Genomic DNA, 26,232 nt, shown 5'->3' with positions numbered 1-26,232 from the left:
CAGTCAGTGAATTAAAAATTCCATCATTAATATTTGATTTGTAGGACATGCCATTATTTAGAGGCTATTTAAAAATAGTTTCCTATTTAATAAGCTTGAAACCTTTGAGAGAACTAACTAGACAGTATGCTATAAATTTTTTTCTTGATAAATCTAAGTTACGTTTGATTCATTCACTTCATTTGTAATATTTAATGTTTGATATAAACATGTTGTTTATTTCAGTTTTCTAAGTTGCTTTAGTCCTTTAAAGTTTAAAACTTTTGCCATAATATTTTATCAAGTAATCAATGCAAGAAAATATGCCACCTTAATTTTGTTATCTGTTAATGAAAGATAATTTATTGAGCTCTCTAGAGTGTCATGGCAACTTTAATTGAAAAAAGGTTTGTGATATAAAGTCAGTCCAAATACAATGAAGAAAGCTGTGCCATTAACAAAAGTCGGCCTTTACAATCAATTATTAGACAACCTGTTACACTTGTTTACCAGATACCTGTCAGTATTAACCTTAAAGTTTCTGTACCTTCTAATTAATTTTTAGATGCTTAGAATTAAAATGCTTCTGACTTTATAAAATGGTTCCATTCCAAAGCTTGGAATGCATTTCCAGTGCATTTTTATGAGATAGTTATTTTCATTGGAATATAATCTTGACAAGTGGTAGGTTGTATCCATTTGTTGTGATGATTTCTGGTAGCCTGTACCTTTAATTAAGTTTACAAACATTTTATGGAATGTAATCATTTGTAATCAATTATGTGTGTGAATCTGTTATCTTCAATGGACTTGTTGAATGATTAACGAAGCATGACCATTAACTGAGACAGGTGAAGACAATCATTTCGTCACCTTGTGGACATCAATTAGTAATTAAACGCCTACAAATTATACCGTGCAAGTATTCTTGTTGATGGACAAAAATCAGGAACATTTTGGCTTAGATTAATTGGGTCCATTAAAAAATGAAATTTTAATCATTTTTAATCTTGGAGTAAATTGAATGGAACATTCAATGCTGACATACACTGGCATAACATGCTGTATCAGACTACAAGTCTTAAATCTTTGGAGATAAACCAAATAAGGCCTAAAAGTGGAGACGCCCAAGAGAAATCTAGTATGGCTTTGTATTACTGGCAAGAACAAATTAACATTACATTTTATATGTTAATAAATCTTTCAGGTAAATTCCTGTTATTTTTTTTTTTACTTTTCTTCCTTTGAGAGATGGTGTTCCAATTCACACATTTCTGTGTAGTTTGATTTATTCATGTGATGTTTTTAATTTTTTTTTAACAGAAAGAGATTCCTTGTGGTTAGGAATGGAATCATTAAAGCCCAGGCTCAGTTTCGAATGTTCCGGCAGCGCAAGAGATATCTAAAGGTAAGCAACACAAGTTTTCACACCTGACCGACATTTTTGTAGTTATACAGATTTTCCATCAGGTAAACTGGGTCCACCCAGCGCTCTACTCCCTGGGGCTGCTGAACATGTAGCCAGGTGAGAGATAAGGGCCAAGGCTCACTTAATCATGCATTGGCTCGGGGGGACACACCCTAACTATTGTGGTCATTTAGCCATTGTTCTTAAAAACTAACATGATTTACCTGACTTTGATACCTGGAAAATGACAATGCACCTGTGTGACATTCTGAAGCCTCTGGAGGTAGCATGCTGTACTGGGTAAGACACTGATAACATCAGCACAGGTTCTTCATTTATCTACATTAAATTAGAATACAGATTTATACTGTTAAAAAGTCAAAGTTATGAGTAATGCTTCATTTCATGTGTCACTTGACACAAATAATTTAAAAGTTTGCTCATGTAAGCTTCTCCAGAAGGAGATGAAGCATGCAGGGATAAAATAATTATTTTCATTTTTTTTATGGAGGATACTTATTACGTATTTATGGCTGTTCTATTGTTGTGTCGTAACATATACATAAATCAGTCTGTGAATTCAATGTAACATGTCGAGATTGAGTGATCAGTGCACATCAGACTAATCAGGCATAACAAACAGTTGTCCATCAACCATTGGATTCAGTAGGACAACATGTACTCTACTGTGTATACCACCAAGGAATTACCAGACAGCAGCATGTACTGGGCATGCTCGGACGAGTACTCTGATTCCCCCGAGTCCGAGTACACAGAGAACTCAGAAGATGAGTCTTTTTGTAGTGAAGTGTATTTCTATTTTTCACAGACAAGAGAAGAGTTAAAGAGGAAGCTGGAGCAGGAACGTCTGCTGAGGCAGAAACAGGAAGAGGAGGCCAAGATGGAGAGGGAACGAAAGGTGAGCATCTAACTAACTCAGTAGTTAAGTGTAGGGATAGAAGCTGGCCTAGTCATTAGATGTATGAATATCTGGCCCAGGAGCTTAGAATATGGATTAGGAACTGGCTCAGTAGTTAAGTGTATTGATAAAAACTGGCTCAGGAGCAAGGTGTATGGATAGAAGCTGGCTCATGAGCTAGGTAACTATATGGATAGGAGCTGGCTTAGTTATTAGGCATATGGATAGGAGCTTGTGCAGGAGCTAGGTATATGGATAACTAGCTCAGAAGTTAGGTATATGGATAGGAGCTTGCTCATGAGCTAGGCATATGGATAGGAGCTGGCTTAGTTCCTATATAATTGGCTCAGTAGTTAGGTGTATGGATAGCTGACTCAGGACTTAGTTGTGTTGACACATAAGGATAAAGCTGACTGAGTAGTTAGGTTATTGATAGAAAGATAGATATAAATCTGGCTCACTAGTAAGGTTTATTGACAGAGAGGTAAGCATTAAGTGCAATGGCTTTATGTTTTGCCAAAAAAGTAAGAACAAAAGCTAAGAGACTCAGAGATGTTTTTTTCCCTAAAAAATTAAGCATAAAGCAGGGATCGACACTAACTTTAAAAACCATAGTTGTCAGCAGGGCTAGCCATTTCTAATTTGTACTAGCCCTGTTCATGTTTTACTTGTCCAGCAGCCGAAGGCTTTCAAGGAAATTTTGAAAATAGAGATGCAAAATCCTGCATTCTGCCTGTATTTTGGGCAAAAATTATATGTCACTGTATGATTGTACCTAAGACCTTTTTCTATTCGAAAAATTCCATATTTATAATCATATAGGGTATTTCGAATCACCTTTAAAGTTAACATTTTGACTTACAAAAATAATAATTATGATGATAAAACATGTTTGAAAATAAATTTAACAATTATCAGATATATTGTGTGTAAATTATAATTACTTTCTTGCTCTTAGTGAGTAATTGGTAAAATTTACTGTAGCCCTGCAGGGCAAGTTTAAAGACATGTTTGGTAGCCCGACCTCAGTATTCAGTTGTCCCGTGCTAGCATTAGTGTCGAACCCTGTAAAGCTGACTTGGTAGTTCATGATTATCATAACTGTCATCGGACAACAAACTGCCTCAGTTGCTCAATTCATATATGAATCATACAGATATAAAAACTCAGTGCATTGCAGTTGAGTAAACGTTATTGTTTTATGTTGGCTCCAAAGGATGAATTATGTTATACTTATTTTAGAGGGTTGACTAAGTAAAACTATGAGAATAACTATTAAGTAGAGCTATGAAGAACATGGTGTATTCCTTTTACCTCTTAGATAGCTAAAATGGGAATAGCATTTTAAAGCCCCTGTTTAAGGGAAGTGTACTTGTGCACAAAAAGTTGATGGGTTTTGAATGTAATTATTTTATTAGAAGTTTTATTTTTAGAAAGTATCAGTAAAGATCAGTGAAAGTCGCTAGAATTAACCTCTGAATTTACATGTAGGTAAACAGGAGGGAACACTTTGTTGGGTCCTGTTTTATTTACCAGATTCAGGATGATGGATTTTCTTTTCACCTCTCTGTCTCACAGAGCCTGTTGTTTTATATCCGAATCACTTATCTGTCATGTCAGGAATCCAAACCTTCACAGACAAACTGTAATTCACTCCCTCGGTCCAGGGACAAGTTTTACTGGGGACTGTCACTGCGGTGATACTTAAGTCTCCACCTTAAGAGGGAGAAGATCAGAATTATAGTTCTAGTTCATACAGAAGTACGACAAGGCGAAACTGACATTGATATATTAACACATTATTGGACCAGTACAACAGATTATGAATTTTCTTTGCTCTTTTAGCCTATGATATAATTTTATGGATATTGTGAAAGGTGTTCTTTCTTTCTTTCTTCATTTTACTTTCATTTTAACATCTGTAGTGTATCAAATAATTATACCAGCACAGAAATAGGTTACAAGTTTTACTAAGGGCAAAATTACATACACGTTAAAAAAACATAGGTATGTAAGGTATTTGAGGCCTTAAAAAAATTCAGTGGTGAACTATTTCAAGAAGGTAGATTTTGAAAAACACCAATGAAAATCAAGTGAGAAAAAAAGAAAATTGAAAAGTTATTGACAAATGGTCATTTTTCTATTGCAGAAAATGTGAATACACATTTTTTGTAAAGTGCAAGATATGTGGTTTTTCAATTATGTACCCATCTACAGGATTTAATATGACTTACATGTAATAATTGGTAAATGACAGAAAATGAACAAAACATATATATGTATCTAGATTAAGTAGATTAGAGAGAGAGAGCCCTTTTCCTATTGTAATATCAAACCTCATATGTATGATTAATAGTCCATGTTTTTGCACGAGTTTTCTTTTTGGCTAAGAAATAAGTGGACTGTTATTGATATAGGTATAAGAAAGCAGTAATAAAAAGAATGTTATGTTTCTTATGTAGCACATGGTGACCATTTAACCAAAGTTTTCCACAAGATTGTGGTTTTTGATGGTGGTAAAATGTTAAGCAGCTTACCACATTATGCAAAAAATAACCATTAAGAGTCCTAGCTGTGATCTCACTGCACCAAACAATCAGTACATGCACAAGCAGATTTTTAAGCAATAGTAAAAATTTCCTAAATTTCATCATGAAGAAAATTGAAAAGCATTCATGGTACATGTATAACTTAAGGGAACCCTCTGACACTATATCATTTCTTTGTCATCTGTCATTGTTTAGAAGACAGCTGTATTTTGTGGTAATCTGATCCATACAACTCTGCATCCAGCATGTAAATAGATATCAGATCCTACCTTCAAATATGCGGGCCACTTTGTCTCAGCGATACATTTCCCATCAGTAACTTGTCTTTTTAGCGGGGTGAATTATAAGATACAGGTATTTTGCTCGACCCCGCTACGTTTATCTTCAACCTTTGTATATTTGAGTTTGTTTGTTATTCAGTTTTTCGAATTCATTGATGGTGTGTAGTCTTGCTTATAGAACTTCATACTTATTGAGTTTTCATTGAAATTTAAGAACTATATTTATAAAAATGTTGGAGTAAAAAAGTTAAAAGAATTTAATTTTATTGTGTTCTGTTTAAGGCCCGTCAGGAGCGTGAAATTGCCTCCATCACAAACCTGGACATTCCAGGAGAGCTGGCCTTTGTTTACAACAAGCTGGATGGTAAGTATTGCAGTATCACAAGGTATATCCATTAGTGTGCAGTTTATTGATAAGTAACACCTCCGTATTTACGTTTGTACAGATTGGCAGTCCATTAACAATGATCGGCACATCATTACGGTCAGTAAGGACGTCCAGCAAATGGACCAACACTACAAACTGCCAGAGGACATCAACGCTTTCCCATTCAGTAAATTTACGGGGGTCTTCTTCAAGGTATTTGGTGTTTCCATGTAAAGAAACATATTGCATAACTCCTGTTCTCTGCTAATAAGTAGTGTCTGAATTACAAGAAATTCAACAGATTTAAGAATATGACAATTTTGGTTAATGGTAAACCTCTCTAATGCCTTTCTTGAAGTAAAATCTTTAAAATTGTATTGTTTATTAGGATCCAAACTGGGGTTTTACAATGACACCAATAAAGTCTTCTCTCACACAAGGAGTAACAGGAGGAGAACTAAATCAGATTGCTGCGGCTGTATTTAAACTGGTAAGGACCGCTCACCAGATCGGTGTGAAACTGATTTATAATGTAATAAAAGTTGTCTATATGTACATACATAGACATGACTGTGATTAATGCTTTTTCAGATCCTGCGGCTGATGTATGATAGAAATCTTAGAGATCGCCAGGAAAAGGCCATGGTGGATTATATTATTCAAATGGTATTTAATTTATTCCTCCTCAACTTTTCTTCTTGTAAATGTTAAGATCATATCATGCAATGTCAAACAGGGCTTTCTGGTTTATTTTGATGGCATTTGAATTCTATGTAGGGTCTACAACATGAAGGCTTGAGGGATGAAATTTACAGTCAAATTGCAAACCAGTGCTGGAACAACCAGAATCCTGGGGCCCTAGAAAAAGCCTGGAACTTAATGGCTGCCTGTCTTAGTGCCTTCCCGCCCAGCAAAAAATTATGCAAATATCTTATCAAGTAAGAATTATTCCTCTGGGAAACATTGTTTTGTCCTTAAAACAGATAAGCTTAGCCTAGATTGCAGAATAGATTCAGATCATAGTGCAGAAACCAAGAATTTTTTTGTTGTACACAGCAGATTTTGATGTAAGATGGGAATTATTTACAAGAAATTTGGTGTACATGACGTTGGAAGATTTGTTTTCTGAACTTAAAGAAATGTTAGATTATTGATTGATTGTGGAATTGATAATTTTTTCCCTGTCCTAGATTTGTGTCAGACATTGGACTAGAGGGGCACCAGCAGCTGTGTCAACACAAGGCCTTACAGTGTGCTAACGTGGAGCCCCAGTTTTCCCGAGTCTACCCTCCCTGTCTACTTGAGTGGAGGGCCATACAACAGAAAGCTAACATGGCACTTGAGGCTAAGTTCCCTGATGGTAAGCTGATAAACATTAGCAAAAAAGAAAATATGGAGATTTTTAAAAAATACAATATCAATACATAGGTTAGCAAAATTCATGACAAGTAAGTGAAAAACTCTAATTTTTAGGTCACAAAATGATTGGCCATGTGGAATCCTGGACAAATGCTGAACTGTTTGCCAGACACCTGTTGAACATAAGGTGAGAGGGACGGTCAGTTTATTAGAACACATTGACCAACAATAACTGGTCGTAAATTGTTGATTAATTATATATGTTACCTGACGTTTACAGGGGTCTGCAGGAGAACAGCTACGGCTGGACCGTCCAGGTCCAGGAGGAGGTAGATTATTACGAGATTATGGGATACGACTACGTCCTTGACCTTCTGAGTGAGATGGAGGTCCCTCCAGGGTTCCCCTACTGTAAGTCGTATTACCTCGCCACGTCTGACAGGACCAGGGAACCTCCTGCAATGAGGAGAGGCCTCTACAAAAACTCGTAAGTACCAGAGGGAGGGACACAGCAAGGTTTAAATACAAATTCCAAAGAAATTTTTATTTTAGACATTTAGGATTGTTTTGACTGTGATGTACTGAAGCATTTAGGAAATAAGAAATTTTTAATAGATGATAAAATAATTTATGGTCTAGTGATTTGATCTTTTGCCAGGGTAGTAATAGCCTGGAAACAAAAGGTGGGAGCTACTGAGCTAACAAAACATTTTTATCATGCCTTTCAGCCCACATAGCGTGGACGATGAGAGATACCTGAAACTAACGCGGTCCCTACCTCAGCCTCTGGAAGTGAAACACTCCCGCATCGAATCCAGATCATTCACTCCAAGGAAGAACTACATGGAGGAAAATGATGATGGAATCGAATTCTCTATGACAAGTGTTCTCAATCAGCGACCGACAGAGTTAATGATGGATGGACTCTCGGGATCTAAGTTAAACATGAGATATAACAAACGAAAGGCACCCAGTCCACCGACGACGAATGGACATGGTGTTTCCAATGGAATACCTAATGGACATATAACCCCTATTGTAGAGGACATTGAAGTGGTTGGACTGGACCCAAAGTCTAAGTTAAACACCAGATATGTGAATGGAGTACACAGTAATGGAGCTGGTACCCCGAGGTCTGTGACTGATGAAGACCTCAGTCCTCATTCTAAACTGAATACCCGCTATGTGAAATCTGGAGTTATCATAAAGGAACGTGAACGCATCAGAAGACACGGCCCGGGGATTGGAGTGTCCAGGAAACATAATCAGGATCGTTATCTGGAGGGTGTGTCTGCTGCGTCCGACATCTCTGCAGCCACTGGTCAGTCAGACTGGTCACACTGGGTGGAGGATGTATTTAACAACGCCCTCAATGAGCATGTGGACACCCTGAGTGATGCTCATACTCTGGAGAATCGATTGAAGGGAGGGGGTAAAGGTGTTCCAGGCCCCGGGGTCCAGCCAGCCCCGGTTCCTCCTGCTACCCTGCCACTGCTGAATATGGGATTACAGCCCAATGGAATGATCCCCACTTCCCCACCTGTGGTTCCTGTTAATGGTAAGGTGTTGCCTCTTTGTGTATGAAGTTGTGATATTTTTATGTCATTTATGTGTTGAAGGAGCAGGTTTAATGAGTTCATTGACACGGTCTTCAAGTTCATGAGGAGATTGAATTAATGGTCTGTCCATGTTGTAACTGGCAGTTAATAGAAAAGCATTTGTATGAGACATGCATTACCATATTCTGTTGCAGACTGAATGTGTCATGCTTGTAAATTTAAGAGAGGTATCTCCGATATGAAAAATGACATACCCACCTACAAAGACTAATTTTAATTTTGACCAGTTGCAATTAAATTTGATTGTTACTTTTGATCAGATACATGTGATGGTGTTAGAATTCGGCTAATGATCTGTGTTAGTTCTATTCCCTGAAGGTGTTGTAGCAGTGACCTTATATTGTGTATTACTTTGACCTCCATTTGACAGTTGTGTATTCAACACCAACCCTTCCCTTGAAAATTTTTCTAATTATGCTGCAGTCAAATATTGCCCTGTAGATGTATTAGTGTTAGGAAGCAATGTGAGGCCGAGATGTTTTTGGTGTGTAGAATCCCTTTGTTTGATGTAGTATTGGCCCCTGGAGTCATGTAGAGGCCTATTTATCACGTAGAAGTGGAGGCTATTTGGTCAGGCCCAGCCAGTGATGAATGATAGGAGGTCCTGAAACATTGTGTTTGTCAGCTTCAAAGCGCAGGGCGGGCCAGAGTGAGTGTCACCTGTGGAGGTGATCATTCCTGGGTCAACTCTCTGTTCCGTCAGACACAGAACGCCAGCACTCGTTACTATGGGGACTAATCAGGAGGAACAGACCGAGTCTGTAGTGTTTCAGTGTGAGACTCCAGTGAGTCAGGCTCGCGGATTTCATGTCGTAGTGGGGGCAAAAGATGGCAAAGCGGATTATAGTGAGTACTGATTGGAATTTACAGGGCGAATAAGATAAGTACCCGGTAGACACGATTATCTAGTTTCCTTATGTTTTGGCAAGCTTGACAAGGGATTCATAATTTTTTGAAGGATGCTTTATTATAGGTAAATTTTACAGAGTACTTTTTAGCGTGTTTTGTACTGAAATGTATAATAAAAGACCAAGCGTTACCCATTTCGACATATCTTGCAGTTTGCACAGGAAGCATTAAAATTTTCTGATAAATCTGTAAATCTGAGATGCCTATACTGTTGATGATAATGTTTTTATGAGTCACTGATAAGCCGACTGTCTGTTAGGGGTAATATGACAGAAAGTAAAATAACAGATAACAAAGGTGAGGAATGCATCAGACATTACGCATTTAACGGGGAGTGAAGCATCACTTGACGCAAGGTTGTAAATCGTCCCATGATGCATGTTTATCTTCTTACGCTTCCTTTCACATAAAACCTTAATTAATTGTGATGTTTATGTAGTAGCCTATCTTCATTAGAACTTTATTTTATCAAGGACAATTCAGAGGAATGTTTGTTATTGACAATGATTGGTTTTCATGTTTTATGGTATGTTATAGAATTTGTTTTCTTTAATAAGGAAAATTATCAGAATTAAAAATTGAGAGACATGCAAGATAAAGGAATTCGATTGTTTATTGTTTTACTGAATGGTTTTACTGATAAGCTATTGTAATGCACATGATCAGTGAATTTGATTGAATTCAGCCATTATACTTTTAATTCTAAATAAAAAAAAATTTCAGATCCTCTACAACTAGCTGCTCAGCAAATGGCCCAGCAGTCCCAGCAACAGGCCTTGTACAATGCCTATCTCCAACAGATGGTAAATTCACACATCATATAAAGCTTCAAAAAATATATAATTAACTAATTAAAAGTTTATTGACATAAGGCTTTAGTACGACTCGCATGTAACTTTGATAAACATTGAATAGTACAGCAGTATTTTGTTATTTTTCTCAAGGCAAACCTTCAGGCCCAAGCACAAGCACAGGCCCAACTCCAACAGCAACAAAGACAGCAACAGCAAAATCTCCTACAGTCAGCACAGCAACAAATGTTGCAACAGCAGTTCCTACAGATGCAACAGCAGCAGACCCCCCAGAACCTTGTAAGCCCCGCCTCCAGCTTTAATTCTGTGGGTCCATTCCCTGTCGTGACACCCAGGGACCAACAGCAGATCAATGGTGGTATGGTAATGACATCTGCTACACAACCATTTGTGGTTAATGCACAAGGGGGCCAAATCAACAGTCAGGGAGGAATGCATATCCCTGTTTCGGCTATCTCAACAGCAGAGGTCAGCAGTACTGGTGTCCCTAAAAAAGTCTACAAAATGAGGAGTCAGTTTGAGGGACACACTGAGCATAAGACTTTTGGACAGCCAAGTGTCGCTCCCATTGTAAGCACAGCCCCCACCCAGGGCTTGACCATCAACACTGAATCCTCTGAGAGAAAGGAATCTAACGTCAGAATGGTTCCCGCCCCAGCACCCCCTCCTCCTCCTCAGTACCAGGATAACGAGCTGACAAGCCCCCGCATGCAATCTGCACCCCCTCCACCCCCACCCCCTCCTCCCGTCTTGCAAACCACAGAAGATTCTTTTGATCGAGAGAAAGGGATGTTTACTTTCACTGACAAGAAAGGCCGAGCTCGAACTGTCAGAATCGGCAAGGTTGTCTGGCCTCCGCCTTCCCACGAGGAAGAGAAAAGGGCCAGAGAAGTTGGTCGTCTGGAAATTGATGAAAATGTGAAACAGAATCTTCATGAGAGGTTCAGCCCCAAGAAACAGTGGAAAAAACCAGAAGCTCCAAATGAAGAACAAAAGGTCAGTAAGCTTTACTGACAAAAATTATTGCATCATTACAAATTTTAACAGTCATTGCAATTTGTATTTGTAATTATAAGAAATCATTTTAGACCAAGAGTGTGTAAATATAATTACATGAACTTTGAATTTGTAGAGTGATACAGCCTGTCACAGATTTTTGTTTGTTGTAGGAGCGTAAGAATAAGTCTCTGGCGGAGTCAGTCCACCTGGCCACTCTTCAACTGCTGGAGCAGAAACTGGGAGGAAACAAAGAACAGGAGAATGAGAAGAAGGAGATCATCGCCACAAAAATCATTCAAGGTCAGTTACAGGCTTTAACTGGGTAAAAAAAAAAGTATAATAGACACAGGTTCCAAGAAGCATGTTAATGTTGGAGGTGTAATATCTTCTTATAGGAAAGCTTTTCTTGTATTATATGTTTTAGTTCAGGATTTTGGTGTTCGCAGTACAATGAAATATTTGCTAAATGAGGAATGTTGATTGCATGCTATAATCGTTTCCCATTGTAGATATTGGTCCACCACCTGCTCCACCAAAACCACCGGGTACAAATTATTTAACACCTTTTTTTGACATTTTTGCTTCATTTTTCAATGCACTATAAACAACAAATCAACAAATAAGATATCACTGGAAAGTTTTTGTTGTCTTAAAATGAATTGAATTTTAAAAACAAAAATACCAACAAAAAATAAAAATGAAATAAAAATAAAATATAAAATTTAGAAAAAAATGAACAGAAATTAAGAAATAAGCTTAACCTGGTATTTGCAATTTTTCTCTTTGCCATTGTTGATTTTGCCTATAGTAGGTTGTACATTACTTTGTAGAACCAGTTAAACCACCAGAACCTGTAAAACAAAAGGGTACTAGTCTACAATGCTTTTCTACTGCTTATTGTTTCTTTCTGACATTGAATTGAACTTCAGTCATAAATATACTTATATATAATAGAGGCCAAGCGCTGATAAATGAAATTATTAAATGATAAATTAAATGTTTGCAATTTCAAGTTGAAAAAAAAATTCTGAAATGTGTGAAAATTGCTTTAAAATGTTAAATTTTGATGCATGCAAAAGATGCTTTTAAAACAACATTCACAAACTAAAACAGTAATGATTGGTGATTTTAGAACCAGTCATAGAACTGAGACTGCCTCCTCAGCCAATCAAACGTGGTACAGTACACGCACCTCAATACAACTCACAAAATACCAATCAATCCACCTAGTCCTGCACTGTCAACAAATCTTACTTAGTTTTCTACATATTTCTGGGAAAAGAAAATTTGGCTGCCCTTTGCACATATTGCTTTGTAGACATGCATTGATATGAGTATTTAAAAGTAAACAATTTATTTACCGGTAGTTGTAAAGAGTTGATTACACGTAATCGAAATAAGGACATGGTTTAGCCTTTTATTTAAACTTTTTACTTTCTTTACATTGTGTCAGATTGCTTCTTAAATTTTTGAAAATCAAAACAATTACCAAAACTAGAATAAGTTTGTTTTTTTAAAGACATTTTAAATAACAAAATACTGACGATCATTATGTTGGGTGAAGCTGGAGTGGTTATTTGCTGTTTTATGAATTAATATGATTTTTTTTTAATCAGTAGAGGCTCTGCTTTGTTTTGTTGAATTTAAAGCTTTGTTTTCAAATTTTTAAATTCAATGACATAGCATAATTTACAGCAAACAAGTGCAAAATTCATTTTAGTTACACAAAGCATTTTTTTTAGTATAGGATTTGCTCAAGTATTTAAACTAAAAGATTCATTTACTGGATAAATTGAATATTTTAAATTAATCTCAAACAACAAATATTTTATTATAGAACCAGAACCTCCAAAGACAGAGGAGATTGAGGAAGAACAAGGTTCATAGTTATAATAAATAGTGTGTGCTGTGATAGTGATACTAAGGGACATAACTCCTACAGCTACATTAAATAGTGTGCTGTGATTTATATACTAAGGGACATAACTCCTACAGTTACATTAGTGTGCTGTGATTTATATACTAAGGGATGTAACTCCTACAGCTACTGAGCATTACCTTAGGCTACCTATGCTGCACCTTAGCATTCTAGTGTACACCTGCACCTTTTTATAGTAGTCAATCGGTCCACTTGTCAGTTTATGGACAGTTTACTACAGAACCTGGCATATTAATGTCATGTAATGCACTTACAACTATACACAAATTAACACTTCATTATTACATCTATAGATATGTTGGACATTTGATGAAGTAGGCATATATATTTAGATAATTTTTTTTCACAGAATAAGTTTTATAACTTTCATGATGATGTTGTGTTTACAACAACACATATCATTTTCCGTCTGGAATGACTTATTATTATCTTTGACATTTTCATTGTTATTGATTAAAAATACTGTATAGCAATAATTATATCAAGATGGATGATTTTCCTGTAGCTTTTTTTCCTCAATGCTTTATCCTGTCTTTTGCTGAAGCCAGTTTTTAACAGCTTTACAGATCTGATTCATCAAACTTAATGTCAGAAGAGTGTACCATTAATTCAATAACATACAAGATATCGATGATGATTCATTATCATAAATTGACCATACTTATTTTTTTTAAAGATTGTCTCTCTATTTTTGTATGTTTCAAAATATAATTTTGTAAATTGTTATAATTTTAAGTTTTCTGGTTTAAAAATGTTTGTTAGTCCTTAAGTATGCATGACATAGACCTAGATTTTTCTTTATTTTAACTCAACTTTAATTATCTGTAGAGCCCCCACCCTTGCCGAAATCTGCCCCTCCTCCCCTGCCACCCCCCACCCAGACCCTGGAGACTGTCACGGTGAAGAAGAAGGAGCCCCAGTTCCTGATAAACTACACAGAGCTAGAGAAGGTCGTTACACGCCTCTACCCCCAGGGAAAGCAGAAGTACCTAGCCTACCACAATGTACCCTGGACACTCAACCTGAGGAAAGAGGTAACATGCCAACATTTACTGGATCTCTCAGATAACAATCCATTCTATTGTGGCATCATTAGGGCCCCGCAAGGATTTGCGGGTGCCCTATAGTAATCACTCTGTCTGTCCGTCTGTCATTCTTCCGTCCACAAATTTTCTGTTTTTTCCTTATAACTTTTTTTATGGTTGTCCAATTAAGATCAAATTTTGTGTGGTAGTTCAATAGGCAGAAAGACAAATTTTGATGCTAAGTTTGTTTCTCTATGTACCCTGGTTTGGAGCTGGGGTGGTTGGGTATATTCCTTAACTTTATGTAAGAATGCTTTGGCAAAGAGAGATAACTGCTGAAGATGTTTACATTGTAAACTGAATGCTGCTATGAGTCCCTTGGGATTTTATTAGCTTTCCTCCTGAAGAAAATCCAAAGCATTATCTTTATCTGTCACATTGAAATTAATTACCACCTCTGTCTGCAAATGAAGTTTGTTTGGAAGTTCAGTCAATTTGGAATGCTATGAACACTCTAAACTGTGGATTTAGATATAAATGTTTATTCCTTATTTTTGTTAAAATACCCTACACAATGTGTTATGATTTCATTAAATTCTAAAAACAAGAAATAGATTAAAAAAGACGTATCTTTTATTTTTACTTTTTTTTTCTTTAAGTAAATTCAAGAATAATATCAATTTTTAAGGTAGTTGGTTAAAAAAAACATTCTAATATTAATACTGAAAAGTTCTTATTGTAACTTTAGAAGAAAATGATGAGAGAGGTACAATTAATCCCTTGGGATTAATTATCTAGCATGCTGAAGAAAATTTAGTAAGCCTATCTTTATCCGTCATTTTAAGATTAATGAAAACCTTTGTCTGCAACTGCTGTTAATTAATGTTTTGAAGTTAAGGTCAAGCCTTCATGATACATGTACAATTGTATTTGCATTCATTGAAGACTGGCAATTTATATATCACTAATACAAACTTCGTTATTGTTTATATATACATTCAATGTTAGGTTGTTCTGAACTGCCAAATGTAAATATACAAGGATATTAATAACAGGTTTTTGAATATTCAGGAATTATGTTGAAAATTTTAAGAATACAGTTGCTGTTGCTTATTTCTTCATATATTTTTAAATAATTTTTTAAACCCATGGCGGGGCCCTTGCTGACTGGTCAGTTTTCTAGTTGTCAAGGAAATTTCAGTAGAGTTGATGTAACTTGTTTTGGAATTTAACATGAAAGGGGGTCATCATGTCTGTCTCTGGTGTGGTCTTACTGTCTATATCCAGGAATTTTCACTAGCAAGATACATGTAATTGAAATAAATGCTTACTTTTTCCATGTTCTTTCTGCGTTAGTAAGCCCAAAAAGCATACTGTTTATGTAGGAAAAGTGTTGTTAAGGTGATATGGTCTTACCACTAATGAATATCTGTTGTCAAACAAGTGTTGTGGTCAGTGTTTTTTGTTCTGTAGTGACTGCCATCAGGTGATGTGTTTATTGTCCCTATATGTGTGTGGGGATGGCACCAGTAGCTACAGAAGTGGGGGCACCTGTCTCCACAGCCCACAGACTGCCAGGGCCCTGTATCACTGGACACAGATTCTGGACAGCGGCCACTCTCACACTGGATTCCCCTCGCATGTACTGGGCCTCACGCCCTTGTTCTTAATGATTTAAGATGATTGGTTGCTTGTCTGGGAAACAATTATGGCATTTATATAGAAGCTAATGACATGTTATATATGGCCAATACACATTGTTTTGTGATAGAAAAATATTGGAGCTGTGTGGATAGAGTTTATTTAGAAATGTAGAGTTTTCTTGCTGGATGTTTCATTTGGTGATTTGCTTTTGGAAATACTAAGAATTATGATGAACCCAAGTAGACCTTTTATAATGGTGAATCCTAATTCTACAATGAATGAAATGCCACTGTGCATCAATATCAGACAAGAGGTATCAACTGTGATGAATCTTGATCATCATGAAGTTAATTTTCTTTTTCACTTTGGAGTGATAAGAATTTAAGATACTGTGTGTCTCTTATAAATATCTGGGGAAGTTAGTTTATAAATTGATTGTTTAATTTTCAATGAGCAGTTGCCTTGAGGATATAAACAGAATGGATATTTATTGCTATTTACAGATAGATAGGTCCAGGTAAATGGATTAAGCAATTAAAGGTCTCCGTACTTGTAACTGTATTATCTCGATGTTTGATCTTCCAGGTATTCCACCCCAGGGAGCGGCTAGAGAACCCCATGGCCCTCCACCTAGTCTTCTGTCAGGTGGTGCAGGATGTCTACAACGGAGGGTGTGTCCGCATCAACAAGGAGGATAGAATCAAAATGAGGGGCATGCTGGGTAAGTGACCCCCAAGGCATTGTGGGTATTAATGTCATTGACTTATTGTAACGATTTCATATCTTGATAGTTTTCAACACATGAGTAGTTCTTTCACACTTGAATGAATTTCAGGGATTGGGGTCAAAAGCATGTTAATGGTACAAAAAAATTGATGTCCAGATGAAGTTTAAATTGATTGATTGAAGTAAAATCAATTTATAGTAAAATTATGGTTAAACATGTATTAGCACAGGAAATTGAAAACAATTATTCAGGACATTGCTTGGTATCATTATGGACTACATATGGATCAAGGTAATGTGTTCATTCATTATTATCCATAAATTTCCTTTATTGTAGAGAGCTATGGAATCAACAAAGATAACTATTTAGGTGGCAATTTTAAGAATCAAGTGAAAAAGATAATAGTAGACACAGCCAAAGAATGGCCGACTTATTTTGCCAAGTTATTCCCTGTAGCGGTAAGTATGAAGTTACATGTGTAAAATCTACCATACCTGTCTATTCTTTCTAACTACAATGCAATGATTATAATCACAGTAAATATTAGTAATTTAGAATAAATCTTTGTAAGATGTCAAAATTTATATAATTTTAAATGTTCAGTGTGTTTTTTATTTAATTCTTGCATGTACTTCTTTTTCTGACATTTAAAGAAGACAAATCCTTTGACCATAGATTGCCATTTTAGAGTAATTAGAACAATATTTTCTATTCTGCCCATATATATTTTTAAATTAGCTTGATATTTTGACTTTTTAAGTGCAACATTAGTGTTCATTGTTTTCAGGGTCAAGGTCAGTATGGAGGGATTCGTTACGTGGGGGTTAACCATAATGGCATCAACTTCCTGACTCGGGAGCGCTCCCTGGTGGAGGATTATCTGGATGTAATGGAGCATCACAAGTCAGTACCTAGCCTCAGTATACATAGTTCACCTATACCATATTGTCATACTGTGCAGTTTACATGAACTAACTTGCCTTCAGTAAGACTGTCTGTTTGTTTTACAGTTTTGAGGACATTATTGATGCAGTGCTGCCAACAAGGGACACCATTCAGATAAATCTGAAGAACAAATCTGTGGTTCTCTTCACCAACAGGGTACGTGTCAGGTTTAACCTCACCACCAAATCTTAGATGTATATACTATGTAACTCAGAAGATATTAGCAGAAATGAAAATTAAATGTATGATTTCATTACAGGCCTCACAGCTCAAAGAGATGATTGATCTGTATCTTCAAGAAGCAGACAAGGTAGTATCATCTACTGCATGTTTTAAAACACTTGGAAGAATTATTTTATATTAAGCATGTTTTATATCATGATTATGTATTTCAGGGCAACAAGTATGTGATAGCTGTAAAGGATTACATCACCAGAGAGTCCACACTCTTGAGCTTTGCAAGGAATGAGGTCATCAAACTGCTAGATCCAGAAATGGCATTAGAAGAGGGTAAGGAAGAAAATTTCTACTCTACAGATATCTGTAAGGTAAAGATGTATGTTTCTGAAAACCATATGTTAAAACTTTACTTCCATATCGACAGGTTGGCTGTATGGATCCTTGAATGGAATGCTGGGATATTTCCCTGCTGAGTATGTGCGACCTTTGGCTAGACATGAGGTCGAGAGGTCAGGGGGCATGAAAGCTCAGTTAACAGAACACACAATACAGAGGATGATCAGACCTCCAAGCAGGGTCGGTATCTATATATAAAACATCAGCTTCATACTTGTGTGAAATCTTACAACTCTAGACTCAGATTAACATCTGTATAATTATGTACATGTATAACATTTCCTTTTTCCACTATAAAGGATATAGATGTAGCTTTTAAAGATGTTTTTTTTTTCTAACCTACATGTGTATGCTAAGTTTGTGGATGTCTTCCAGGATGGCTATGCTGACAACAGGAGTGAGACGAGTCAAGGCACCGCCATTCAAGACGGCAAGTTCTCCATGATGGAGTTTGCCTTACTGCACTTCAGAGAATCTCTACAGAAGTAAGTGATCGAAGTGTTCTTGCTAGAAGACAGTTACATATATTTATTTATTTAGTGTGAAACTATTTCTAAGATAAGACAACAATGCATACAAGATGTGTAGGCATGCTATAAAGTACTGCTTCTTTCACTAAGGCCTCAGAATCTGAGCCTGACAAACCTTGATGCTGGGTAAGTAATAGTGTGTGTGCCTTGTTTGGAGATTTACTGACTTTTTTTACATTGTTTATTGATATGTGTTACAGTAACAGGAGAGAGTTAGTGAAGTATAAACCAGGTAAACAAAGCAAACAGTACCATTAGCATGACGGCATGTTACCCTGTTATGTTGTATATTACACAGTTCTATGTATTAGGTTGTTACAAAACAGTTCAGGGAGAAATGTTGCTTGGATTTTCTTGTTTACTCAAATGGGGAACTTGATGCATTATTTACATTTGCAGCTTTATTTGTACTCAAGCAATATTTCTTGAAGGCATGCTTTTGCATTTTATTACTAACATCTTATTTTAGTTCATCATTTCCACATTGTGAATGGACATGCTTTATATGAACCTCCAGTACTGTGTGGACATTATATTTTATATTCCCCAAGTGTTTATTCTAACTGTCTATTGTTGTTTTTACTCTGCACCATTTTACGTTATATCCTCCATATTCAGGTTCGTGATGATGCGGAAGGATGATGGTTCTATACGAGGCACGATTAAAATGATAGAAAGCCTCAAGCTTCGTAGCATGGATCCTGATAAAAACAGGAGAGGGGAAGGTCTGGTGATGCTTGGCTTTAAATAACACTAACACAATCTGATACACAAAAACTCAGTGTGAATTGAAGTAAAATTGATTTATTGCATTTGCACACTCAAGTCAATTGTACCTGTATGTCATAAAGCACATCTTTTGAAGTTTTGGATAACATGTTTGTGGACATTTAATAAGGAGTGTAATTTTAATGTGAAAAAGATAGCATATAGGGAGAACTTATTCTAAATTCAAATGGAAAAACATTTTTTTCTGTGTACCCTTGTAATTTGTGTTGTTTTCCCGGACTGCATGACAAAAGAATTTTCTAGCATCATAGTTCTGTGTTAAGCATTAACAATGATTTAACAAATTGTAACCTAATTCACTTTTTCTCCAAAATTATTGAAAATTATGTGTCAATGTAAAAAAAGTATATTGGAATAAAAATTGTGCTATTTTGATAAAAATGTTAGGAAGTTATTAATCACCTACATTATCTATGATATTGTACATGCATGTATACTTGTATATGCATTTTAACTACTAATATTAACTTTAAATCTGATATTTGTGTACTAGATATAAGTAAACCTAGTATTTCATCAATTGAAATTTATCCGAAGGTTTCATTCTAAATTTTCTTTTACTGGAATTGTCTTTTAAGAATTGAAAAGATAAATTTTATGAAATTTGAACAGGTAATGCAGAATGGACATGGAGAGAACAGGCAGAACTGGTCAAGTGGACACGGGTGAGTACAAATCGGGGGGAAAACAGGAATATCATGATAAAAGTCTTATTTCTATAGACAAGGGGGAATCAAAGCAGTGAACTCCAAACAGCAGTATCATAATGAAATTCTTCACTGAATAGGAACATGATGTTATGAATCCATCTGTATTTTCTTATTATTTGGAGTGGATGACATACTTTCTTGTAATTTAAAAAGAAATAGAAATAACAGTTTAAAGACAGTTGTTTTGGCTTGTAAATTTAATAAAATGTTATTTCTTTTCAGTCCCCGATTCAAGCCTCTTTACTGAAACTACAGCAACCAGAGCTGAACAAGTTAGCTTTGGAATGTTTCTTATGTAAGTTTCAGCAGAACTTGGTAAATTTAACCTGATTTCATCTGTTGAAAATAAGTTGTTTGCTTTATAGAAAAAAGTTTGTATAATTTTTATACAGGAGGTCATGTAAATATAATCTTATGTTACAGGCATAATGAAATTTATGGGAGATTATCCAATGGGATCAAGCCAGACTGAAGTAGACTGTGCTCTCAAAATTCTAAAGGTAAGCAAAGTTTTCTTTTAGAAAAGAAACAAAATATCGGTATACTGTATGTGTTTACAGATGTGAAATTTTCCACTAATTTCTGGCATTTTTGATAGACTTGCCACAAATACCCAGAATTAAGGGATGAGGTCTACTGTCAGCTTTGTAAACAAACAACTAGCAACAGAAGCATGAAGCCGTAAGTAAAAGCCAGATTTTACACACTGCCTTTTCTATGAGCAGACCATATGTTGATGCTTAACAGTCAGTTTATTAATTGCATGCTTTTACTACAGGTAATTGAATATTATTTTTTTAAATTGTAGGAAGAGTTGCATCATGGGCTGGCGATTGTTTGCCATTGTTGCCTGTTACTGTGATTGTACTGAGTCGTTGAGGCCGTACCTTTTTAAATACTTAGAGAACACAGCCTCAGACCCTATGAGGACCTATAGTGGGGCCGCCTCTATTTGTCTACAAAATCTCCGAAAAACATTCAAATATGGAGGACGCAAAAATGTTCCCCTCCAAGAGGAAATCCGAGCTTTAGCTGTACGCTTTCATTTTTTTTGAAATTCTTATTTGCTTAGATATCAAAAAGAATTTTAATTGCCATTTTTCTTTTATTAAAGCTTCAACAGTTTTCACAAATTATTATATATTTTGTAGAATGGCAGGATTTCTAAGAGATTTGGATTCATCTTTAGTGGTTGTGAAAAAGAAGGAATGGTTCAAATCAAACCTTGCACGGTAATCTGATTTCCTGCCTATTTTTGAATACCTATAAGTCGAATTTTTAGCGAGGATTTAATTTTGGCATTATTAGCGAACGTGCCAAGATCGCTAAAATTAAATATCGCTAAAAATAAATTGTGTTTTATTTGTAATAGCTTCTATAATGTGGCATTTTAAAATCGCTAAAATAACATCTCGTTAAAAATAAATTACCAGTTTTTAAGGACAAATCGCTAAATTTGCGTCTCGCTAAAATTTCCACCTATACGGTATATTTTATGAATTTTCTCTCAAAATGACATTTAATGGTGGATTTTAAAGGAGCATTTCAAATAAAAGTTCTGTTTTGTATTTTTGTTAGGTTGTTAGAGATGCTGTAGAGGAGATTTGTTTGAGGCTGAATATCAGCGATAGTGTGGAAATAGAGGAATATACACTATTTTTAAGAACAAGTAAGTGGTTGTCAATTCAGGGCTTTTTTATTAATTGGCTGTGAGATCAACTTCTGAGTTACTGTAGTTTAAAAAGTAAATTTTATAAATTACCCTGGTAAATTGATTATTAAAATAGATTTCTATTAAAATAAAAATGTGGAAACTTATTTTTTGATTGGATTTTCAGAGGAAGATATGATGGGTCCCCCAGTGTTCAGTCGACTGAAGCCCGAGGAATACGTTCTGGACGTGACCGCAGACTTACAGCGGAACAACCTGAGTTACGATCTTGTCTTCCAGAGGACTGTTTGGTATTACCCTCTCCGGCCCACCGACAACATTCTGTACAATGAACTCATGTTCTTCCAGAGTCTTCCCGATTACATTGAGGGCCTCGTCGTGGTCCTCAAGGAGGGACGATTAAGTCATCGTGACGAGGTACATGTACATAGATACCCAGAGCTGATGTGGCTTTGGCAGAATCTTAGACTTTCTGGTACATTTGATAGAGGGCCATAGTTAGACCTTGCAAAATGAAGTGTTAAGATAGTTCAACTTTGATATTTTGCTCTGCGAATAACATTTACAGTATATAAAATTCATTATCTAGGTCAGGAATTTTCTAGGAGCATAAAATAAGTTGCTCTAAGCTTTAATGTTTCAATAACTGAAGACTATACATTGATAGGTAAAAATTTATAGAATGTTACAGTGAATACATGTAATTTTTGTAGGAGGACATTGGTGTTTTAGGAGCTTTACTACACAGAGGTTATGACAGAGTTGGCATGCCTACAATGTAAGTGGAGTAATACAGCAAATAAATGTACTAATCAACAAGTAATAGAAATACTATGGAGGGTACCTTACATTACATTTAATTACAGGAAAGATTTGCCGTACCTAATTCCTGAGACGGTACGTAGAATGCCAGACTACCACCAGCAGCAGTGGCTTAACAGAATCCACGCTAACATGCAGGATGTCATGCGGAGAAGTCCACTAGAGTGTAAAGCCAGATTTGTAGGCAAGTGCAATTGAACATCTTTTAAACCTAAATTACAATGCATGTAAAAAACACTCATTGGTTAGAATACATTGGTTCTGTAAAGCATACTTCTGGATCATAAAGTTATTAAAGAGTTGTTATTTTTACAGACATTCTTTCACGCTGGCCATTGTTTGGATCCACCTTTTTCAGTATAAGGGTAAGTTCTGAGTTTTCGTACCTTTGCTTATTTTAGAAATTTCCTTACTTCCTCCGTTGCTGTTAGAAGAAAGAGAGTACACACATTTTAATGTTAAAACAAATAATAAACTAAAAGTAAAATATTAAATGTGAACTTTTGCTTTTGACAGAATCCCCCGACGCAGCCAGTCATCAAAGGAGAGTGCATTCTGGCTGTAAACAAACGTGGCATCCACTTCCTCAGTCTGGAAACACATGTAAGTAACAGTAAAACACGGTTATAATCAAATGAATCAATTCACACACCGAACTGATTTTCAGTGTCCAAGGTTGTAAAACGTAATCTTAACAGATGTAATAAATTTTATAATGAACAAATTTTGTATGTTTCAGGCACTTTGCTATAAGCATATTTTACTGTAGTTGGAGATCATTCTTCAGTATCATCCAGTCTGTTTCAGAATTCATATTTACATTTAAAAATGTTGATGGAGTCCCATTCTATTGTAGGAAACATTCCTGGACTATTCATTCAGTGAAGTGTTGTCAACAAGACGTTATCGCAGTGACAGTGGGGATAACTTTCTCGACATGAAATTGGGCAATTTAATGGTGCAAAAAATTGTCAGAATTGAAACAAATCAGGTAAGAAATAAAAATTTGAGTATAACTCAAAGTAAGGAAAGCTATTTTTTTTAATTGCTGTTGTCAATCTAACAGGTAACCTTCTAATTGAACTATATATTTTTTCCTGCAGGGATCTGATATTTCCAATTTGATTGGTCAATACATGCAAGTAATAAATCGACACAAAAAGCGGCCAAATGAGAAGATGAGCCTTCAGCGTTACCACTGACGGTGATTGGTTGATATCATTGAAACTTTCACCCCAATGTACAGAACTGTGTTTAGACAAAACCACTTATTGTATTCTGTGATATATTTAATATGTGCTTCGTATATAGAGTGCAAACACGGGTCTACAGTTACCCTGTGTGTATAAACATATACTACTTGTGTATGTGTGTGTGTGTGACGTTATGTTCTACCCTTTGTGTTTATGTCTGTAATTATGCTTAAGCTGATAAGGGACTCATTATAGACAAAAATTTAGCTGTGTCTTGAACAAGAAATCTCGTGTTAAATTTAGGTTTATATGTGTATATTCAGAGCACTGTATATCCAGTCAGTAGATCACCAAGTGTCAGAAACTGCAATGGAAATGAATCAAAATATGTAAATAGCAATTTAGAGATTCTATTCAGAAATTATTGCATGTAATTACGGGTTTTTCCCTCTCTGGATGTTGGATTAGAAGATTCTGTTTCATTTATTATTTTGTTTTCCTGAGTATATCGTCTCTCAGTATATGTTGTTAGGCATGCATTTGTAAATATTGTTTATTCCTGTTTGTACAGATGTTATAAAGATTTATCATGTTGAAATTTATTTTGTCCAATTATTGACAATTTTGTGAAGAACTGATCAGATTGAATCTGTATTCAATTGAAGCAAAAGTGCTAATTTCAGACATTCCACTTTATGTTACTAACAGTAATCGTAATTATACAGATACTGGTGGCTGTTTGTTTATATAGAACTATCCAGTGTGTGACTATTTGAAGTTTAATAGGTGGCATAATATAAGCATGTACAGTTAATATACATTGTCTATATACATATATGTAGCTTCATTCCTTTCCTGCACAAGGCTCTGAAAGATTATTTTTGGTCTTTCTGGGTTATCTCAACAACTATATCTTGCTTTTGGTATCTGCAATCGATGTCAGCCATTTTTTCTACCTGTGAAATGCCGAGTTTACTATAACTACTTAAATGGTCACATGGATGATGAACAATAGTTAATTGGAGAACCCTTTATTTATTTTTGCACCACCCAGGTAGTTTCTGCTAGTATGATTCAGTGTTCATTACAAGACGAAATCAAAATCTGCCAGATCTGAATATTACGTTTTACATGTAACTCTGTATGTAGTCTTGATGTATGTGCAATCACATGTATTCTCTATATATAAAAAATTCATATATCATTTTATATACAATTTACATATCAAAAATATTCCTGTAACAAATTTCCGACATATATATTTTTTTTATATTTTCATGATGAGTAATAAACTATGAAATATTAAATGGTTCTTTTTTTCAATTTTTCATTATTACAGTGCATGTAGTTCTATCTACCTTGAGTCCAGAAATTGGTGGAGTTATAGACTTTTGAGATGATTGCATATTTAAGGGGGGACCTATGTTTTTTTACGTCAGAGCAGCGTTATTTGACGTCACAATAGCGACATCTTTTATACCTGTTGACTTTTGCAACTGTGATATAGGCCTAACATTGTTAATAGTCAATAACGTTCACAGTTTACAAAAAGAAAATTTATACATTATTAATAACAGTTTTATTTAATTTATAGATTTGAGTTTTTACTTGAATTCTCTTCCTTTGGTTAATAATTCATAGCAATTTCAGTTGTGAAAATATACCTTGATAATATGCTGATATACGTACGTCGTGCCAAATTGGTGGAAAATGACGGTCGCGTTCTAAAGAGTTCTAAGAGTTGTTGCTGTTCATACAGAAAAGTGAATGTTATGACATTAATACTGAATGAAATTTAATTTTGAGACGATCCCCGAAATCATTTTCTTTGATGGATGGCTTTTCTGCTTGGAACAATGAACTAAAATTACCAGTATAACTAGTAAGGAATTGTCAAAGAGAGGAAAAGATGAGGGATACAAAAAATGGCAAATTACAGGATATGAATCGTAATTTAGAGATTAAGAATGCACAAAAGGAAATCTGTAGGGACTGGAGCTTGATCATATATTTACATGTATTTCATTTCCCTATATATCCCATTTTTAAAACTTTGAAATGCAACACTAATACAGGTATAACTATAACAAACTTGTAATAATACCTGAGGATGATTCCACAAGTCTTTCATCTTTCCTGGACCAGTGGTTCTAGGTTTGAATTTATAGCATATATAAGTAAAAAGTACTTAAGCAGCTGCCCCGGATGATTTGAACAAGCTTGAATAGAATAATGATCGTTGATAAAGTCTCTTTATGTTCTTAGTGAAGATTTTTAAAGATTTTGTGCCATATATTATACTAAAACTTGAAATCAGGCCAAAACTGTAGGAGGGTAGCATTTTGAAGACAATTTTACAGACTTTTCCATTTTTAGTAACCACGGCAACACCGTTCTGGTCAAAAAGATTTTTAAAATTTTTACACATATATTCCTATGTAAAACTTGGGTGCCATTCT

The 26,232-nt window shown here is 35.4% G+C and overlaps 1 protein-coding gene across 12 annotated transcripts in view; it reads left to right on the top strand.

The window, feature by feature from the left end:
* Nucleotides 1-25,006, top strand: part of LOC134255844 (unconventional myosin-XV-like) — a 61,336-nt gene extending 36,330 nt beyond the window's left edge. Inside the window, exons 23-65 of one of the 12 annotated variants that reach the window (XM_062738394.1) lie at nucleotides 1,303-1,387; nucleotides 2,217-2,306; nucleotides 5,419-5,500; nucleotides 5,583-5,716; nucleotides 5,892-5,993; nucleotides 6,095-6,169; nucleotides 6,281-6,441; nucleotides 6,694-6,863; nucleotides 6,977-7,049; nucleotides 7,143-7,349; nucleotides 7,591-8,420; nucleotides 10,114-10,193; nucleotides 10,335-11,198; nucleotides 11,372-11,501; nucleotides 11,711-11,746; nucleotides 12,032-12,067; nucleotides 12,334-12,378; nucleotides 13,039-13,080; nucleotides 13,969-14,174; nucleotides 16,395-16,530; nucleotides 16,873-16,994; nucleotides 17,324-17,439; nucleotides 17,547-17,637; nucleotides 17,741-17,791; nucleotides 17,877-17,991; nucleotides 18,086-18,237; nucleotides 18,433-18,542; nucleotides 18,678-18,713; nucleotides 19,206-19,312; nucleotides 19,989-20,041; nucleotides 20,309-20,381; nucleotides 20,510-20,586; nucleotides 20,685-20,767; nucleotides 20,895-21,120; nucleotides 21,238-21,318; nucleotides 21,665-21,755; nucleotides 21,925-22,175; nucleotides 22,472-22,536; nucleotides 22,625-22,764; nucleotides 22,896-22,945; nucleotides 23,097-23,183; nucleotides 23,437-23,571; nucleotides 23,684-25,006. In XM_062738394.1, the coding sequence (XP_062594378.1) occupies nucleotides 1,303-1,387; nucleotides 2,217-2,306; nucleotides 5,419-5,500; nucleotides 5,583-5,716; nucleotides 5,892-5,993; nucleotides 6,095-6,169; nucleotides 6,281-6,441; nucleotides 6,694-6,863; nucleotides 6,977-7,049; nucleotides 7,143-7,349; nucleotides 7,591-8,420; nucleotides 10,114-10,193; nucleotides 10,335-11,198; nucleotides 11,372-11,501; nucleotides 11,711-11,746; nucleotides 12,032-12,067; nucleotides 12,334-12,378; nucleotides 13,039-13,080; nucleotides 13,969-14,174; nucleotides 16,395-16,530; nucleotides 16,873-16,994; nucleotides 17,324-17,439; nucleotides 17,547-17,637; nucleotides 17,741-17,791; nucleotides 17,877-17,991; nucleotides 18,086-18,237; nucleotides 18,433-18,542; nucleotides 18,678-18,713; nucleotides 19,206-19,312; nucleotides 19,989-20,041; nucleotides 20,309-20,381; nucleotides 20,510-20,586; nucleotides 20,685-20,767; nucleotides 20,895-21,120; nucleotides 21,238-21,318; nucleotides 21,665-21,755; nucleotides 21,925-22,175; nucleotides 22,472-22,536; nucleotides 22,625-22,764; nucleotides 22,896-22,945; nucleotides 23,097-23,183; nucleotides 23,437-23,571; nucleotides 23,684-23,782 (5,995 nt within the window). In that variant the 3' untranslated portion in view covers nucleotides 23,783-25,006. Of the gene's footprint in view, nucleotides 1-1,302; nucleotides 1,388-2,216; nucleotides 2,307-5,418; nucleotides 5,501-5,582; nucleotides 5,717-5,891; nucleotides 5,994-6,094; nucleotides 6,170-6,280; nucleotides 6,442-6,693; nucleotides 6,864-6,976; nucleotides 7,050-7,142; nucleotides 7,350-7,590; nucleotides 8,421-10,113; nucleotides 10,194-10,334; nucleotides 11,199-11,371; nucleotides 11,502-11,710; nucleotides 11,747-12,031; nucleotides 12,068-12,333; nucleotides 12,379-13,038; nucleotides 13,081-13,968; nucleotides 14,175-16,394; nucleotides 16,531-16,872; nucleotides 16,995-17,323; nucleotides 17,440-17,546; nucleotides 17,638-17,740; nucleotides 17,792-17,876; nucleotides 17,992-18,085; nucleotides 18,238-18,432; nucleotides 18,543-18,677; nucleotides 18,714-18,787; nucleotides 18,820-19,205; nucleotides 19,313-19,988; nucleotides 20,042-20,308; nucleotides 20,382-20,509; nucleotides 20,587-20,684; nucleotides 20,768-20,894; nucleotides 21,121-21,237; nucleotides 21,319-21,664; nucleotides 21,756-21,924; nucleotides 22,176-22,471; nucleotides 22,537-22,624; nucleotides 22,765-22,895; nucleotides 22,946-23,096; nucleotides 23,184-23,436; nucleotides 23,572-23,683 lie in introns of those variants that run through there. The other 11 variants (XM_062738398.1, XM_062738397.1, XM_062738395.1 and 8 more) reach the window with 11 other exon arrangements.
* Nucleotides 25,007-26,232: the final 1,226 nt, after the last annotated feature.

Source organism: Saccostrea cucullata, unplaced genomic scaffold, assembly GCF_032062105.1.
Source record: "Saccostrea cucullata isolate Sc308-1 unplaced genomic scaffold, CSIRO_AGI_Scuc_v1 ctg78, whole genome shotgun sequence".
In the NCBI taxonomy this organism is placed as follows: Eukaryota; Metazoa; Mollusca; class Bivalvia; order Ostreida; family Ostreidae; genus Saccostrea; species Saccostrea cuccullata.
The sequence above is the reverse complement of the archived record's forward strand: the minus strand, read 5'-3'. Positions and strand labels throughout refer to the sequence as shown.